Consider the following 16,980-nt stretch of genomic DNA (forward strand, 5'->3'; position numbering starts at 1 on the left):
CGCTGATGATATTCAGCTCTATATGTCCTTTATGCCACACCAGTTGGACAGGCTGGCCACCCTTGTACTTTGCCTGACCCAGATCAGTAACTGGCTGTCCAGCAACTTTCTTGTCCTCAATGCCAACAAGACAGAGACCCTGATCGCTGCACCCCCGGAACTTCAGCCAAAAATCGAGCAAGAAATTGCCTCTTTTCGCCCGTCAGCCAAGGCCAACATTAGAAACCTGGGAGTTATTTTTGATCCAGCTTTAAGTTTAGACTCACACGTCAAAACCATCTCATGCTCTTGTTTATTTCAATTGAGAAACATTTCAAAAGTCTGTAAACTGGTTTCTACTGCAGATCTGGAAAAAATCATCCATGTCTTTGTGTCAACACGCTTAGACTACTGTAACGCTCTTTTTACTGGTCTGAGCAAAACCTCCCTCTCACGCCTTCAAGCCATCCAAAATGCAGCAGCCAGACTCCTAACCAAATCCAGCAGACGAGCTCACATCACTCCAGTTTTACAGTCCCTCCAATGGCTCCCGGTAGAATATAGAATACAGTTTAAAGTTTTAGTCCTGACCTATAGAGCTCTTAACAACCAGGCTCCAAGCTACCTATCTGAGCTTTTATCCCCACACACCACCTCTCGGAACCTCCGATCCACATCTGAAAACCTCCTGGCTGTTCCTCGAGCCAGACTGAAAACCAAAGGGGACAGGGCTTTTCAGACTATTGCACCCAGACTTTGGAACAGTCTACCTTCAAATCTCCGTCTCTCTAACACTGTAGAGGTCTTTAAAAATCATCTAAAAACTCACCTTTTCATCCAGGCCTTCCCTCCCTAAATGTTCTAAAAGATGGCTTTGTTCGAATTCACACCTTCACTTTGTTTATACTCATGATTTTATTTTCTATTTTTTCACTGCTATTGTTTTTCGGATGTTTTTATTGGTTAGAGGTATTTGCCCTGATCTTACTCATGTTGTACAGCGCTTTGTGATTTATATATGTGAAAGGCGCTATATAAATAAACTTTTACTTACTTATTTACTTACAAACTTGTAGGGTTGTGTGACTCTGTCCCTCAAACACTAAAAAATCTCCATGGCGGCTGTCCCCAACTGGTACTTTATTTAGCCTAACGGTCAATCCTGGCTAAAGTCTGGCAACATGTCATGTAGTGTGTCCCCAGCTTAACAGTGTATACTATTTTTTGCACTCTGCTTTAAAGAGACACTAAACAGTTTCCTGCTTCCCCGTCCTACTGGTTAAAAGTGGGATTGCAATCCTGCCGTAGCTAGCGCTAACAACGAGCTAATACTAACATCAGGTAAGTGATAATACAGATAGAGGGCCCCTCCTGAAACCCACTGTTAAATGAATAGCACAAAGTGTTTAAACTCTTTGGTGTTGCTTTATCTTCCATGCTGCAGTAAAGTCTTGTCTCATTCTGACTTTTACCCCACTCTTCACAGCCATCCGGTTTGGTAGGATGCCCCAGTCAGAGAAGCTAAAACTCAAGGCGGAGATGGTGACGGTGGACAAGGAGGTAGTGAACACTCAGCTAGCAGACCAGAAGACTCTGGCCAGGCAGATTTATGATGCCTACCTCAAGAACTTCAGCATGAACAAGGCCAAGGCTCGGACCGTTCTCACGGGCAAGACCAGCACCCCCGTAGGTTGATTCAGAGTGGCGGGTTAGTGAGTGAACGGGTGGGATTACGTCTGTGGATTGGTAGGAATACATGTTCTTCCTGCCAGTGTTTCCTCACAGTCCACAGTCAGGTTTTCTTGTAACATTTGATTTATTTGTTCCAGTGGGATCATTTCAGTGCGTTGCATATAACAATAGAAATTTGCAAGCAAGCTAATATTCCACAGAGATTACATACAGCCAGACAACAAGAGCCTTGCTCAGCCTGCAGTGTGATGCAGCGCACTGGCTGGACGACAATGTAACTTAAGGCAGTAAAGTAGTTAAGTGGATAAAAACATCACTTCTCTCTGATCTACCTGTTTCCATCCATGCACTTTTCATCACTCGCTCCCAGGCTACCTCTCTCCTGTTATTTCACTTCCTCTTTACTGGGGTGGTGGTGGTGGAGGAGGCGGAGGGTCAGAAACCACGGTCCAGAGGCGCTTTAGGTTCCATGAGTGTGGGTGTGAAATGGGTCAGAAGCAACAGAACAGTCCAAGTGCACATCCATGTTCACACTCAGAGCTCTCCGCCTCTGGAGGTCAAAGACTCAGGAGAAGAAGGAACGGAGTGAAAACGTGCACGTTTGATCCACTCCTCCTCCTGGTTATTTATTTATGTTTGATGCAGCTGTGAACATTTCATGAAATGAATTTTTGGCCAAAAATTTGATTAAATTATAATTTTTTAGATTATTTGTTTTGTAATTAATGTGTTAATGATCAGATTTAAAGATAGCTGGTTTAAAACAGGCCGTAGCGCTCCATCAAGAGTAGTCATCAGACTTGACTCATTAGTTCCTTGTTAGAAGAATTAGAGATAATTGGCTTCAAATGAGCTCACAGCATTCACTGGTTTGATCATCCGCCCTAACTGGTTTTACTGTGGTAAGACTCACCGAGGCACATAGTTTACTCAAGGGGGAGAATCGTTTGTGATCATTTAAAAATAACGGTTATTACTGCTTTGCATCCTCTTTTTTTACATAGCTGCCAAGCATGAATTAAAATTCATGGTAGAGTAAAAACAGATCCTGAAATTATTGGATTTTTGGAGAATTACTGACACCATGTGGGGGAAAAGGGGATTGCAACCTGAAGATGGACCCAGCTTCCAGCCTCAGACATGACCAAGCATAGATAATAGTGAGCCTAGTCATGCCCACCTACTTCTGGACCCCTACTGCTGCTCATCAGCTTGTTTGTCTCGTCAACTGTGGTCTTGCTGGTAAAAGCGAGACCAGTCGCCTCTGATGTCAAAAAGATCTTGCCTGTTTACATCATGTGTACCAGTAAAAGGACCCATAGTTTGAGTATGAAGTGTTTTCTGTGTGTGTGTTTCTGTTTTTAGATTGTCCTGATGTTGGGTAGGTTGTGTTATCGTTCTTGTTTTCATTGCACCAGCTGTGGGGCATTTCAGCTGCAGAGTACAATCACTCACATGTTTGTCTTCTTCACCTGCAGCCGTTTGTCATCCATGACATGGAGACGCTTCAGCTGGCAGAGCAGACACTGGTTGCTAAGATGGTGGGTTCAGCTGGAGCTCTGAAGGACAGGGAGGTGGAGGTCCGTATTTTCCACTGCTGCCAATGCACGTCTGTGGAAACCGTCACGGAGCTCACAGAGTTTGCGAAGTCCGTCCCGGGGTTCTCGAGCCTGGACCTGAACGATCAGGTGACTCTGTTAAAGTACGGCGTGTATGAAGCCATCTTCGCCATGCTCGCCTCCTGCATGAACAAAGACGGGCTTCTTGTTGCGTACGGCTCGGGGTTCATCACCCGGGAGTTCCTCAAGAGCCTAAGGCGACCTGTCAGTGACATGATGGAGCCTAAGTTCCAGTTTGCCATGAAGTTCAATGCGCTGGAGCTGGACGACAGTGACCTGGCTCTGTTTGTTGCTGCTATTATCTGCTGCGGAGGTGAGGATGCAGAGAAAATGTTTGACCTACGTTCTTACATTTCTGAGTAACCTCTATCGTTTGTCTTCGTTACTCAGACCGACCAGGCCTGGTGAACGTGGCACACATCGAGGCCATGCAGGAGAACATTGTGCATGTCCTGCAGCTCCACTTGCTGGCCAATCACCCAGATGACGCTTTCCTGTTCCCAAAGCTTTTGCAGAAACTGGCTGATCTTCGTGAGCTGGTCACTGAACACGCACAGCTGGTGCAGGAGATCAAAAAGACAGAGGACACCTCGTTGCACCCGCTCCTACAGGAGATCTACAGAGACATGTACTGAGGATCATGGAGGAATAACCAGCAGAAGAACCCTGCAGATCAGCCCCTTCTTTATTAGGGACACAATAAGACATGGAGTTGTCCATAAGCTAGGGGTTGAACCACTAAATGTGTCCATCTCCCATCAAGCTGGAGTGTTCTTTTAGCTTCAAAGAACTTAAATCTGATTGTTGTCTTAGTTTCACTGCACAGACCTTCTGAATCATGAAAAAAATAAATCCAGCTGGCTGAGTTGCTCTGACCAAACCCTTAGGTGGTGAGGTGGCCTCTCTGGTTATTCTGACCCTCAGTGAGCCCTAAAACGAGGAAAGAGAGTCAACCTGGTGACTGCCACTCCAGTTGTATGCTTGAACAGATTTTTTTATACCGATGTGAAATAGCCATATAGCTTTGATAAAACTGACTTCAGAGGCAGCAACTATATAAAGCAAAGCAGCATCAGCTCAATCTGCTGCTAATAAAAAGGCGGTGATGGTCGTTGGTGCACCAGCCCTCCAGCATGTTCTTCTGTACACAGCTGCACACATCTTCACGTCTCACAGTCATTTACCTGTACTGTAGGCAGAGGTCGACTAATACGTGGTTTCGGTTTAACCAAGTCAGAGATCACAGATTTGTACCCAGAATTACTTTTCATTTAAAATGAAATGGTGACAGACAGGTTCAGGAGCCCAGCGGCTGACTCTTGACTTACCTCTGGGAATAGTTTGCTTTCTCATCTCCACGACTTTGACGTTGGTACTTCCTCCTCATCTATTTTCTTCTGAGTGGCCCTAATTTCCCTTCGTAGATCATAACCAGTTATTTGAAAAGTAGCAGTGGTCTACCTCCACTGTAAACCATGCTGGAGATCACCAGTCCCATTATTTTCCTCTCTGAGGCTCATCTGTAGACCGGAAAAGTCGTCTCTACACTCGCAGCTCTATACAGAGTATATATGAACGAAGCATTAACGTGCACAGGTTAGCTTTGAATTTGCCTCATATCAAAAGCACAAACACCTGCAATATGTTTGTTTTTCACAGAACTCAGGCGTTTGACACTCCGTTCTGTGTTGCCTTTGTTCATCATTAGGGACTGACTCTGATCAGTCACACATAAAGCTAACGTTTATTTTCTCTCTCCTAGTATCATGCCCATTTTGTGTTTAACCTCCACGTTTTTTCTAGAAAAAAGGAAATATTTCAAAGCGTGGCTTCATGGATTGCCCACATACGATCTCAGAAAGTAGTTTCCTGTTTTTTTTAATGATGATTTTCTACATCTATCATATTAAAAGTCAAGGATTGCACAACCAGTCCGTCCACTGGCCGATTACAAGCAAAGGTTTTTTAATACTCATCCCATGTTGCCCTGTGTCTGTGGAGAACAAGCTACGTGGAAAACCTAAAGGGAATGTTCATAAAGACATGGTAGAGAGATGTGGTTGGAAATGGGCGAGAAAAATCTTTTTAGCATCTGCCAGGTTCAACCAAAACACTCGATCGTTGTGAAAACCTTGATTTCAGATATTTAAAATCTATCTATATCCAGGGCTGCACTGTATTGTAAATTTCAAGCACTGACAATTTTCCCCGTGTGCAGTAATCACAACACGGGACGTGCAGCGTTGAGCAAAACGTTACCTCAAACAGATCACGATGCAAACTGTTTATGTATAGAGAGGATGCCTGCACTGAGGAAGCTTTATTGTTAACGTTGTTGGGTATTTTGGTGCTGTTGAACATTCTGAGCTTTTAAATAATGAAAAAAGTTCAGGTTGCAAAAAGAAATGCAACAAACAGGAGCGGTGAGGCGACTCTTTCATAGATCTCTATCCGTTTGGTGCATTTGGTAAACTTCTGAGAAACGGAGCAGCAAATCCCAAAACCCATGCATTTGTTTTTCTATTTCTTCCATATGCAGTTGCACTCTGAAAATCACTTTAGTCATTCTAGTGGAAACGTTCTCGTCATTTTAATTCTCTACGTGAGAAATCTGCAGTGTCATGTTTTAAAGCAATATGTGCAGCCCTAATGACATCATGCTGTTTGTACATAGCTGATCTAACTCTTGAAGTACACAAGATAATCAATATCTGTATTCCTGATTTTGGTCACATGTTTAATTTTTGAGGTAAGCGAAGGTGTGTACTGTATCTTCTTATTGCTATAATACTTTTGTATTAATTTTATACTAAGGTGTGTATGAATGAAAAGACTCCATTCAAAGGTAGATTGTAAATAGAACTAAAACAATAGTGGATTTCAACAGGAATGTTATGAATATTTAATACCGCAAAGGTTTAGTTTGAATGACCTCAGTTTGGAGAAACAGAGATTACTTTAGGCTACACTGACAAGCTATTGTCTAGTCAAATATCGGTGCCATCTTAAATCAACTCTCAACTCAAAGTGTTCATGTGGATGTTAGAGTTGTTTCCATACTGAAATGTTTTCTTTAAATGGTTATTTACATAGACTTATATGGCTGTTTGCTAGTGAGCTAGAGCACTTCTGTTTCAGTGTGTAATACTTACTATTTAATATTTTTGCAAGAGTAACATAAATACACTGCCCGGCTAAAAAAAAAGTCACCAACTTGATTAATTTAAGAGCCTCCTATTAGATAATTACTACATAAGCTGCAACAAGTTATTTAAACCCAACTGGTGCAATGAGTTGCTTCTTATTTCTTAAACAAGCATGTAGAAAGACACATCTGGTGGTCGTGGAAAAGATGTTAGTCTGCTTGAGAAGGGTCAGATCATTGGCATCAAGCAGAGAAAACGTCTGATGAGTCCAGATGGGCCCTGTTCCAGAGTGATGGTGCATCAGGGTAAGAAGAGAGGCAGATGAAGTGATGCACCCATCATGCCAGTGCCTACTGTACAAGCCTGTGGGGGCAGTGTTATGATCTGGGGTTGCTGCAGTTGGTCAGGTCTAGGTTCAGCAACAGGATGTGCTCCAAGAATGAGGTCAGCTGACTACCTGAATATCCTGAATGACCAGGTTACTCCATCTTCCATGATGGCACTGGTGTATTCCAAGATGACAATGCCAGGATTCATTAGGCTCAGATAATGATAGAGTGGTTCAAGGAGCATGAGACATCATTCTCACACATGGATTGGCCACCACTGAATCCAGACCTTAACTCCATTGAGAATCTTTGAGATGTGCTGGAGAAGGCTTTGTGCAGCCGTCAGACTCTACCATCATCAGTGAAAGATCTTGGTGGATGGAAATAAATCTGGTGACGTTTTAGCTTATTGAAACAACGCCACAGCGAATGTGTGATGTAATCAAAGCTAAAGGCAGTCCAGTTAAATATTAGAGAGGGTTACCTTTTCGTTGTGGCCACTTTTTTGGACGGGGCAGTGTGTGTATTCACTTGTGCAGCTGTGTGGATGGGACCTGTGTTAATATTTCTAGTCAGCACTGATGTCTATTTTTTCAAACTGAGGTCATTCAAGAGCTACGAACGGGTCAGGTATTAGTTGCTCACAACAGTTTTATGAAATCAACATCAAAGCATCTTAATTATCCCTTTAAGGTGAAAACAGGGTGAACTGGAATCTGATTATTCACGAGTCTGAACCCCACAGGGGACATTCCTTCTGGTGTTTTTAGACAGACATCAAAGTTGATTCACCAAAACTCCCTCATCACTAATTATGGTTCCATAAGAGAGATCAGAGAGAGGTGAAGCCACAGTTTTTGTACCTTTGTACCGTTTTTCTCAGGTTGCCCAGTAGAACACAGAATATATGCACAGAGATTCATCATTTGTATCAGAAGTGCTCCGTAGTTGCCTGGACAGACGTATTTTTGACGTCTTTAGGCTGTGAGCGATACCGATTATTTCCCATCTCATTACAGCTTTTACAGTAAATATGATGCAGTAATAGTACTGACTCTGACTCGCTGCTATAACTCACCAAATGTCTCTTCTGCCACAAGTAGATTACGGACCTTCCAGCTGCCTCGTAACCCATCACAGCGTCCGACCCACGCAGAGAATTCAGTAAACGCAGCTCGTTATTCACCTGGCTGACCCTGGAAATGCTTGGTGATTAACCATCAGCAAAGTGTGCCTTAGTGTGTATACATGCCAACACATGAAGTAAAGGAAACAGGAACACACTTGTAATTTGTTGGCGTCTTTATCTTGATACAGCCTTTTGCTACACACTGGGGTTCCACTGATGTGTTTGTAGATTAAACAAAAACTATTTTGACAGAAAACATTAATTACTTTCAGGTGGTAAAAAAGAACGATTTGCTTTAAGAAAACTATTTAAAAAGCTAAAAATAAAATAGATGAATCACTAGATCCAGATTAGTGAGGAGACGTGGTGACGCTGCTTTGTGGTTTGGGACGTCTCATGTAGAAATCACAAGGGACTAGTGAACTTGTTTCAGGGAATCGTAGTCTTCCTTTAACTAGCTCAGGACATTTAGGAAGTGTCTTTCCTTCATTCTAAAACAAGTTTAGTGCTCTGCCTTACAGCACATGAACACCAGTAACATCATTAATAAGATAAACTTTGATTTTCCAGAACTGACAGATATTGTTAGCCAGAGGCAGTTGCAGGAATGTGAGACTTCTGACTTTTAGCCGTTTAATTCTGTGGCTCTGGTGTTCTGCAGAAAGACGGAGGCTGTTGTTGGTGTGTACTGTAGCTTTATAACAATACTGTAAATGTCTGAATGTACTGTGCATCTAGTCATTTTAACAGGAAGACAAATTGACATTAAATTGATTTTAAAAGAATAAAAATGATTCTGAAAGTTGCTACAATGTGAGTGAATCTGACTGTTGTATGGGTTTTTATTTGCTATAGAAAGACAGACACACAGACAGATGACTATTGTTCACAAATGTGTCTAAATCTGTTAGGAGCACTTCTCCTTTGCTGAGATAACCCATCCCACCTCACAGGCATGGCACATAAAGGTGCTGATTGGACAGCATGAATTTTGTACAGGTGTGCCTTTGATGGGCCACAATAAAAGGACACTCTTTGTGCAGGTAGATCACACAGCACAGTGCCAAAGATGCTTACCAGAGCTGTTGTTCATGATGCTCATTTCTCTACTCTTTGAATCGAGCTGGAAACCTTCAGGTTGATCCATATAGATCTCACAGTCAACTGGTGCATGTACATATGTTGTCTTGACATCCATCTGATTTAGTGTAAGATTATGTTGTGCAGCAAGTTGCATTAGTACCCGTAGTGATGTCAGGTTAGCTGTCGGGGAAAATGTCTCTGAATAGTCAAGTCCTTCTACTTGACTGTATCCCTTTGCCACCTATCTGGCCTTATACACTTCATAAGGGCCACAAGGTCATTTTCCTTTAACCCAAAGTCTTAATCATACATGTTTATGTTGGCCGCGGCATGCTGCTCCTGAGACGCGGCCCACTTGCGCTGCTGACAGCTCTGGTGGAAAAGGTTCTGTTGACCACAGCGGTTCCTATCAGTAGCTATGACGTGCTGCTGCAGTAACGTGCTGCTGATGGCTCTGGTGGAAAGAAGGGGTAATGCAAACAAATAGGAACTACAAGGGAGTGACTAGGAGGAAACATGAGGGAAGCCTAGAGGGAGCTGGGGAACACAAGAAGACACATGAAGAGAACCTGAGTGGGCTGGCAGGGGCGCCGTAAAGCAGTGAAAGATTAGGAAGCCCACAGCTGTCAGGGGCCCAAAAAAGTTTCAAAGTTGAATAAAAAAATAAATAAAGTTTAAAAATCACAAGTACTTTACTTTGCAGTATTTTTTCTCATTTAAGACATTAAACAATCTTTTAGTCTTTATGAACTGTGTATTCAGAGATCCCTACTTTATTTTGACTAATTAATTTGCCCCCCCCCCCCCCCCCCCCCCAAAAAAAACGGCATAAAATGGTACAGTCCACCTGGCCGAGGGTCGCGTAGCAGGCCAGGCTAGCTCACGCAGCAGACAGCAGAGTGTGCCAAGGCTGCATGTCTGCAAAAACAAAGTCTGAGTCACAGAAAAGGAAAGAAAGAAAGGAGAAAGAGGACAGGCAGAAGAGAGGGCGTCAGTATGTCACACAGTTTTTCTCAAAGAAAGGTGGGTTTAGATAGTGAGTGGTTAAATTCAACCTGTTTGCTAGCTTTGATATCCACAGTGAGGAACTATGTTTCATCTAATTATGGTAAATGGGTTGTTGTCCTTGTCCCTACCAGAATCAGCAGCTGATGATATATCAGTAGGTGTCCCCTCACAACCCAATGAACCTCAAGAAAGTGAGCAATGTAGCATGCTAGCTAGCAGCCTCATTTAAGGGGGTCTGTGGGAATCACTTAAGGCTCTCTTCTCTATCAGTACTGTTGCAAAGGAATATAAAAAGGCTATTTTTGGTGATAAACACATTGTTTTTCCACATAATGATAATTATATATATATATTGTAGCGGGCCAGGGCTGTTCGGGGTTTGTTCTGTTATTGCAGTTATGTGTTTGTTGTCATGTTGCTATGGTGACGGGTGACGCGCTCTCTCGGCGACTGTTTTTTCCGGTGAGAGCGCGCCTTTTTGTTGTTGTTGCTGTGTCCGCGCTGAGGTGTGTAGATTAAACGGGTGCTCCCAAAGAAACCTCTGTCTCCTCCGTGACTGAGCTTGCCACATTGGTGTCAGAAGTGGGATACTCACCCTCGCCGTAATGGAGAGAGACATTCGGAGACTGGAGCAAGCAATTGAGGAAAACATTACCCGTCTGGAAAGCTGGCGATTGAAGAGAGAAGACATGAGCGGCCGTGTAAGCTCCCCGGTGGGTCCCGATGGCGCGAGCGCACCGAGACGGCGGCCCGTCGCGACCGACGCTAGGGCAATGCGTGATGGGCTGCCTCCGTCGGCCGACACACCGGGCCCCCGACAGCGAGCAGTGGTGCCTGAAACGCCAGCTAAAGTACCGAAGTATAACGGGTTAACCCCGCTAGAGCCCTACCTCTCACAAGTACGGCTAGCCGCGAGACATAATGGCTGGAGTGACGGCGAGGCTGCTACACACCTAGCGCTAGCATTGGAAGGAGATGCACTGCAGGTACTCCTCGACCTAGCCGCGTCAGAGCAGCATGAGCTCCAGGCCCTCACCACAGCACTCGAGAGACGATTTGGGCAGCGGCACTCCACTGATCAGAGCAGGGAGCAGCTGACCAACCGGAGCCGTAGGCCGGGGGAGAGCCTGGGCACCTTTGCAGCGGATGTGTTGCTGTATGCCCGTCGTGGCTACCCAGAGTTCCCAGCAGCAGCCCGGGAGGAGCTTAGCCTGCATGCTTTCCTGCGAGGACTTTTCCCAGAGCGACTGCGCCAACACGTCCGCCTGGCCATGCCTCAGACTCTCAGTGAGGCGCTCCTCCAGGCTGAAAGGGCTGAGCTGGTGCTCGCCTCTCCACCCCACCAGCAGGTGCCCTCCCCAAGCTACCCTCAAATCAGAGCCGCAGACTGCGACGAGGAGGGGGCGGTCGCAGAGATATGTCAGCTGCGGCCCTCGGTGCCTCGGAGGCGTCCTCGTCGTCCCACTGACCGCTGTTACCGGTGCGATGAGCCTGGCCACGTGGCGCGAGACTGCCCGGCACCTGCCCCATCGGTCAGAACTCCAGGGACTCCGGGAAACGGGGTGGGAGCGGTGTAGTGAGGGGACCACCGCCCCAGCTTCCTGCCCCCCTCCAAGGACGATGCACAGTGGTGGGCCGGGTTGGGCACCTCAAGGGACTCTACCTGAGCTGCTGCATTGAGGGCCAGCCATGCCAGGCCCTGGTGGACACGGGGTCTACCATCTCCCTGATACGACCTGGCGTGCTCCCTGGAACATCCGGGTTGTTGGTGGAGGGTTGGACGCCTACCGACACCCAGCTGATGACTGTGACGGGGGAGAGAACTGATATGCGGGGGAAGAAACTGTTGCAGATCAGAGTGAGGGATCTGGAGCTGATTCACGACTTCTGGCTGGCTGACATTCAAGACCAGTGCATCATCGGCCTTGATCTGCTGACCCGCTGGGGGGCCTGCGTTGACACCGCAAAGCGGGCTCTCACTCTTGGAACAGAGACTCTCACCCTCCAGTGCGGGCAAAAGCAGGGAGCGGGGGGGACCAGAGACAGACGTCAGGCAGCTGCCGCTCAGCAGATTTCGGGTGCCAGTGGGTCCGGGTCATCTGTACTCACCGCAACCCCGGCCCCTCAGCCTAACAAATCTCCCTCGACCGAAACAGCCGAGGCTGTTGGTGACCTGTGGCAGCGCAGCAGCGTGGGTCTCAACGGTGATCAGCGCCAGCGGTTGAGGTGCCTCCTGGATGAGAATGTGGACATCTTTGCTGCCAGTGATAAAGACTGCAGGCAGACAGGGCTGGTCCAGCACACTATTGACACCGGCTCTGCCCAACCTATCCGTCTACGCCCGCACCGGCTGCCCCTCTCAAAACGGCAGGTGGCGGAGGAAAAGATCCGTGAGATGGCTGCAGCTGGGGTGATCGAGCCGTCCAACAGCCCATGGGCGGCACCCGTGGTCCTGGTGGGGAAGAAGGATGGCAGCCCGAGGTTCTGTGTGGACTTTTGCCGTCTCAATGCAGTCACCAAGAAGGACTCATACCCGCTTCCGCGGATCGACGAAGCCCTGGATTATGTCTGCGGCTCCAGCTGGTTCAGCTCCCTCGACCTGCGCAGTGGTTACTGGCAGGTGGAGCTAGCCCCCGAAGCAAGGCCTAAGACTGCATTCACCATTGGCCAGGGGCTGTGGCAGTTCAGGGTCATGCCCTTTGGGCTCTGCAATGCACCAGCGACGTTTGAGAGGCTGATGGAGAGGGTGCTCGTGAACATCCCTCGTAGCCGCTGTGTTGTGTACCTGGATGACCTGTTGGTACACGGTGGCGACTTCGACAGTGCACTGTCCCACCTGAGCGAGGTCTTCGGTGCCATCCGTCGAGCCGGGCTGCGGCTCAACCCTGCGAAGTGCCAGCTGTTGACGAGAGAGACTACATTCTTAGGCCATGTAATCAGCGCGCAGGGTATCGCCACCGATCCCGCTAAGGTGGCGGCGGTCCGGGATTGGCCGACCCCCTCGAACGTCAAAGAACTGCGGAGCTTCCTGGGCCTAGCCTCTTACTACCGTCGGTTCATTAAGGGGTTCGCAACAACAGCCAGCCCCCTCCACCGCTTAACCGACAAGGGCCAGCCATTTGGCTGGAGTGATGCCTGCGCTGCGGCTTTCGCACAGCTGAAGGAGGCCCTCACCAGAGCCCCAGTCCTGGCCTACCCTGACGCCCAGCAACCCTTCATTGTGGACACTGACGCTAGCAAAGTAGGAGTTGGGGCGGTCCTTTCTCAGCAGGGCGATGCTGGAGAACAAGTGGTGGCATACTTCAGCCGAGCGCTGGGGCGAGCCGAGAGGAACTACTGCGTGACCCGGCGGGAGCTGCTGGCCGTGGTACTAGCAGTGCGGCACTTCCGGCCATATCTGCATGGCTGCCGGTTCCTCCTGCGCACTGACCATGCATCTCTGACTTGGCTCCTGAACTTCAAACACCCAGAGGGTCAGGTGGCCCGCTGGCTGGAGGTCCTTCAGGGTTACGACTTTGAGATCCAACATCGGGCAGGTCGACAGCATGGCAACGCTGATGCCCTCTCCAGAAGGCCCTGCATGGCCGTCGAGTGCCGCTACTGTCTGCGACAGGAGGAGCGGGTCCAGGAGGCGCTGGGTGTGGCTGCTGCTCAGGCCACAGCCAGCGGAGGGGGGTGGCTCCCATTGGCCCCACAGCAGCTGAAGAGGGAACAGGAGGCTGATGCGACGTTGGTGCAGGTGGGGGCCTGGCTGGAGGCAGCGCAACGCCCCGACTGGGGGGGGGTGTCGGGACAGGAGCCCGAAGTGAAGGCCTATTACTCCCAGTACAACAACCTGGAGACCCACGACGGCCTCCTGTACCGGAGATGGCGGGCCCCCGGGCAGGGCAGAGATCTCCTGCAGGTGTTGGTGCCTCGGTCGTTGCGGTCGCAGGTGCTCGAGCTCGTCCACGGCTCGGTGGGGGCCGGCCACTATGGGAATGCCAAAACTCTCCGCCGTCTCAGAGGACGGTTCTACTGGCCTGGCTGTCGACGGGATGTGGAGCTTCATGTGCACTGTTGTGACACCTGCACGGCACAGAAAGGCCCAACTCAGCGCTCCACTGCCCCTCTTCAACAGTACCTGGTGGGGGCCCCGATGGAGCGAGTGGGTGTGGACGTCCTAGGGCCTTTCCCCGTTACGGAGTCAGGGAACCGGTACGTGTTGGTGGCCATGGATTATTTCACAAAGTGGCCGGAGGCCTACGCTGTGCCGGACCAGAGTGCGTCGACGACGGCGGAGAAGCTGGTGGAGGAGATGTTCACCCGGTTTGGGGTCCCGGCCGAGCTCCACAGTGACCAGGGGCGTAACTTCGAATCGAAGGTCTTCAAGGAGATCTGTCAGCGGCTGGGGGTGGAAAAGACGAGAACCACACCACTCCACCCGCAAAGCGACGGCTTGGTCGAACGCTTTAACCGTACGCTGGCCACCCAGCTCGCCATTCTCACCGGTTGCCACCAGCGAGATTGGGACCGACATCTGCCCCTGGTCCTTTGGTCGTATCGGACTGCGGTTCAGGAGTCCAGCCAGTGCACACCTGCCGCTTTGATGTTTGGGCGGGAACTCCGTACACCCGTGGATCTGGTGTTTGGGTCCCCTCCCCGAGCCAGAGATTGACGGCGGGCCAGAGATGGACTACTACAGGAGGCTAAGGGAGCGGCTGCGGGTGGCTCATGACTACACCCGCCGGGCCCAGGCCAGCGCCGGAGTGCGACAGAAAAGAGCCTACGACACTAAGTGCCGGGGGAGGGGTTTCGCGCCTGGCGACAGGGTTTGGGTGTACTGCCCGGTTCGCAAGAGAGGAGTGTCCCCCAAACTCTGCAGTCACTGGCAAGGGCCGGCGGAGGTCGTGGAGCAGCTAACAGAAGTGGTGTACCGTGTTTGCATGCCGGGCCCGGGGCGCCTGGTGGTGTTGCACCAGGACAGACTCTCGCCGTATCGACCGCTCGCTCAGGCTGAGACCGGGGCAGGGGATGCTGGCAGCACCCCATGTTCTGACCCGAGTGACTTTTCCCCCGCCTGTCGAGACCGGCCGGTGCGCCAGAAGAAGGCACCTGGACGGTTGCAGGACTTTGTGTGGGGTAATGGGGTTGTCGGGGACGACTGACCCCTTAGGTGGGGGCTGTGTAGCGGGCCAGGGCTGTTCGGGGTTTGTTCTGTTATTGCAGTTATGTGTTTGTTGTCATGTTGCTATGGTGACGGGTGACGCGCTCTCTCGGCGACTGTTTTTTCCGGTGAGAGCGCGCCTTTTTGTTGTTGTTGCTGTGTCCGCGCTGAGGTGTGTAGATTAAACGGGTGCTCCCAAAGAAACCTCTGTCTCCTCCGTGACTGAGCTTGCCACAATATATATATATCAATCAGTAAAAATGTATAGATTGTTTTGGATGCTGGGCAGGTTGAAGCATTGCTATTTAGTCCGTCACTAAGTATGTCACTCAGGAGCATTATTAATTATATCACTGTAAATAAAAAATCTTGCTGTGTACAATCAAGGCTGAATATATTTTTAGCAGTTTTTTTGTTGTTGAGAAAATGGGTGTCTAGAGACTTACATACGTATTCATGCAAAGTTAACCAACTTTAAAATTTTATGTAACCCTAACTGACTTCGGTTTGAACTGTGTGCTTATTCATTTTGTGTCTATGATGAAGCCATGGAGACTTAATAAAGAAGTCACCTTGTGAGCAGTGAATCCTTAATTTTTGTCAGTCATACAGAAATGCTTGATTTCAAGAGGAAAGACAGCTGAAAATGTAGTTATGTAAAGTTTTGACACAACATGGGAATTTAGTTATCCAAATTTGAATTTTATCATCAAATAAAATTTTAGAATAAATAAACACATTTTAAGGGAGGAAAAGGAGATTAACACACCTTTTAGCATGTGCATTTCCTGCTTTTTCCAGCAGTGATATTGCTAATTCTGTTGAAGAAAATTCACTGTTTAGTGAGAGACAGCTGGTGAAAATGATATGTTGATTACTGCAACTCTCTCTATGCAGTGTTGTGTCAGTCATCACTGCGTCGCCTACAGGTTGTGCAGAACAGCGCAGCCAGGTTCCTGACTGGGACCAGGAAACGGGACCACATCAGTCCAGTTCTGACCTCCCTGCATTGGCTTCCGGTTTGCTATCGTGCACAATTCAAAATCCTCGTCTTTGTTTACAATTTCTTCCAGGGTGGTGGTCCTCCCTATCTAGCCACACTCCTGAACAGACATTCCCCATCACGCGTTCTGCGCTCCTCTGACCAAGGCCTGCTCGCTGTCCCACGTTCTAGGTGTCGTACTCGCTGGGACCGGGCTTTCTCTGTCCTAGCACCGTCACTCTGGAACCAGTTGCCACCCTCAGTTAGGCTGTCCCCATCTCTGCCAGCCTTTAAGAGTCGCCTAAAAACCCACCTCCTCCGCCCGGCGTTTCCTAAACGTGTTTGAATTTGGCCATCTTTTATGTTGATTTTATTTCATAGTTTTCAATGGTTCACTCTATCCCTTGTTTTACACATTTGTCCTGTACTAGAATGTTTAACCTTTTTTTGTAATCTGTATTTTGAAATGCTTTTATTTTCTGATTTATTCACTATATTTAACTTTCTGTACCATGTTCAGCGCCTTGGGCTTCCTGACAGGGTTGCGGAAGGCGCTTTATAAATAAAGCATTGATTGATTGATTGATGTAAATAAGTAAGAATGCATGTAGACCTACATAATTAAGCAAAACTGAAATACTAATATAATTATATATATATATATATATATATATATATATATATATATATATATATATATACACACATACATATTTTTTTTTCCTCCCTTCGAATCTGGGAGGGTGGAACCCCAGCTCCAGCTATGGACGAGCCCCCAGGGAGCCCAACTTGATATTTTTTCATGGGGCCCAAAATCTCTGGCAGCCCCCCTGGGGCTGGGGAAGTAAAAGGACACAGGGCATAAGC

At 48.1% G+C, this 16,980-nt stretch overlaps 1 protein-coding gene across 3 annotated transcripts in view; it reads left to right on the plus strand.

Moving 5' to 3' along the window:
* pparab (peroxisome proliferator-activated receptor alpha b) overlaps positions 1-4,157 on the plus strand; it is a 50,185-nt gene extending 46,028 nt beyond the window's left edge. For all 3 annotated transcript variants that reach the window (XM_015963950.3, XM_015963951.3, XM_070550298.1), the window contains 3 exons: positions 1,466-1,665; positions 3,150-3,603; positions 3,681-4,157. In XM_015963950.3, coding sequence (XP_015819436.1) covers positions 1,466-1,665; positions 3,150-3,603; positions 3,681-3,925 — 899 coding nt within the window. In that variant the 3' untranslated portion in view covers positions 3,926-4,157. The remainder of the gene's footprint in view (positions 1-1,465; positions 1,666-3,149; positions 3,604-3,680) is intronic.
* The last annotated feature ends 12,823 nt before the right edge of the window (positions 4,158-16,980 follow it).

This window comes from Nothobranchius furzeri, chromosome 4 (assembly GCF_043380555.1).
Source record: "Nothobranchius furzeri strain GRZ-AD chromosome 4, NfurGRZ-RIMD1, whole genome shotgun sequence".
NCBI classification, from domain to species: Eukaryota; Metazoa; Chordata; class Actinopteri; order Cyprinodontiformes; family Nothobranchiidae; genus Nothobranchius; species Nothobranchius furzeri.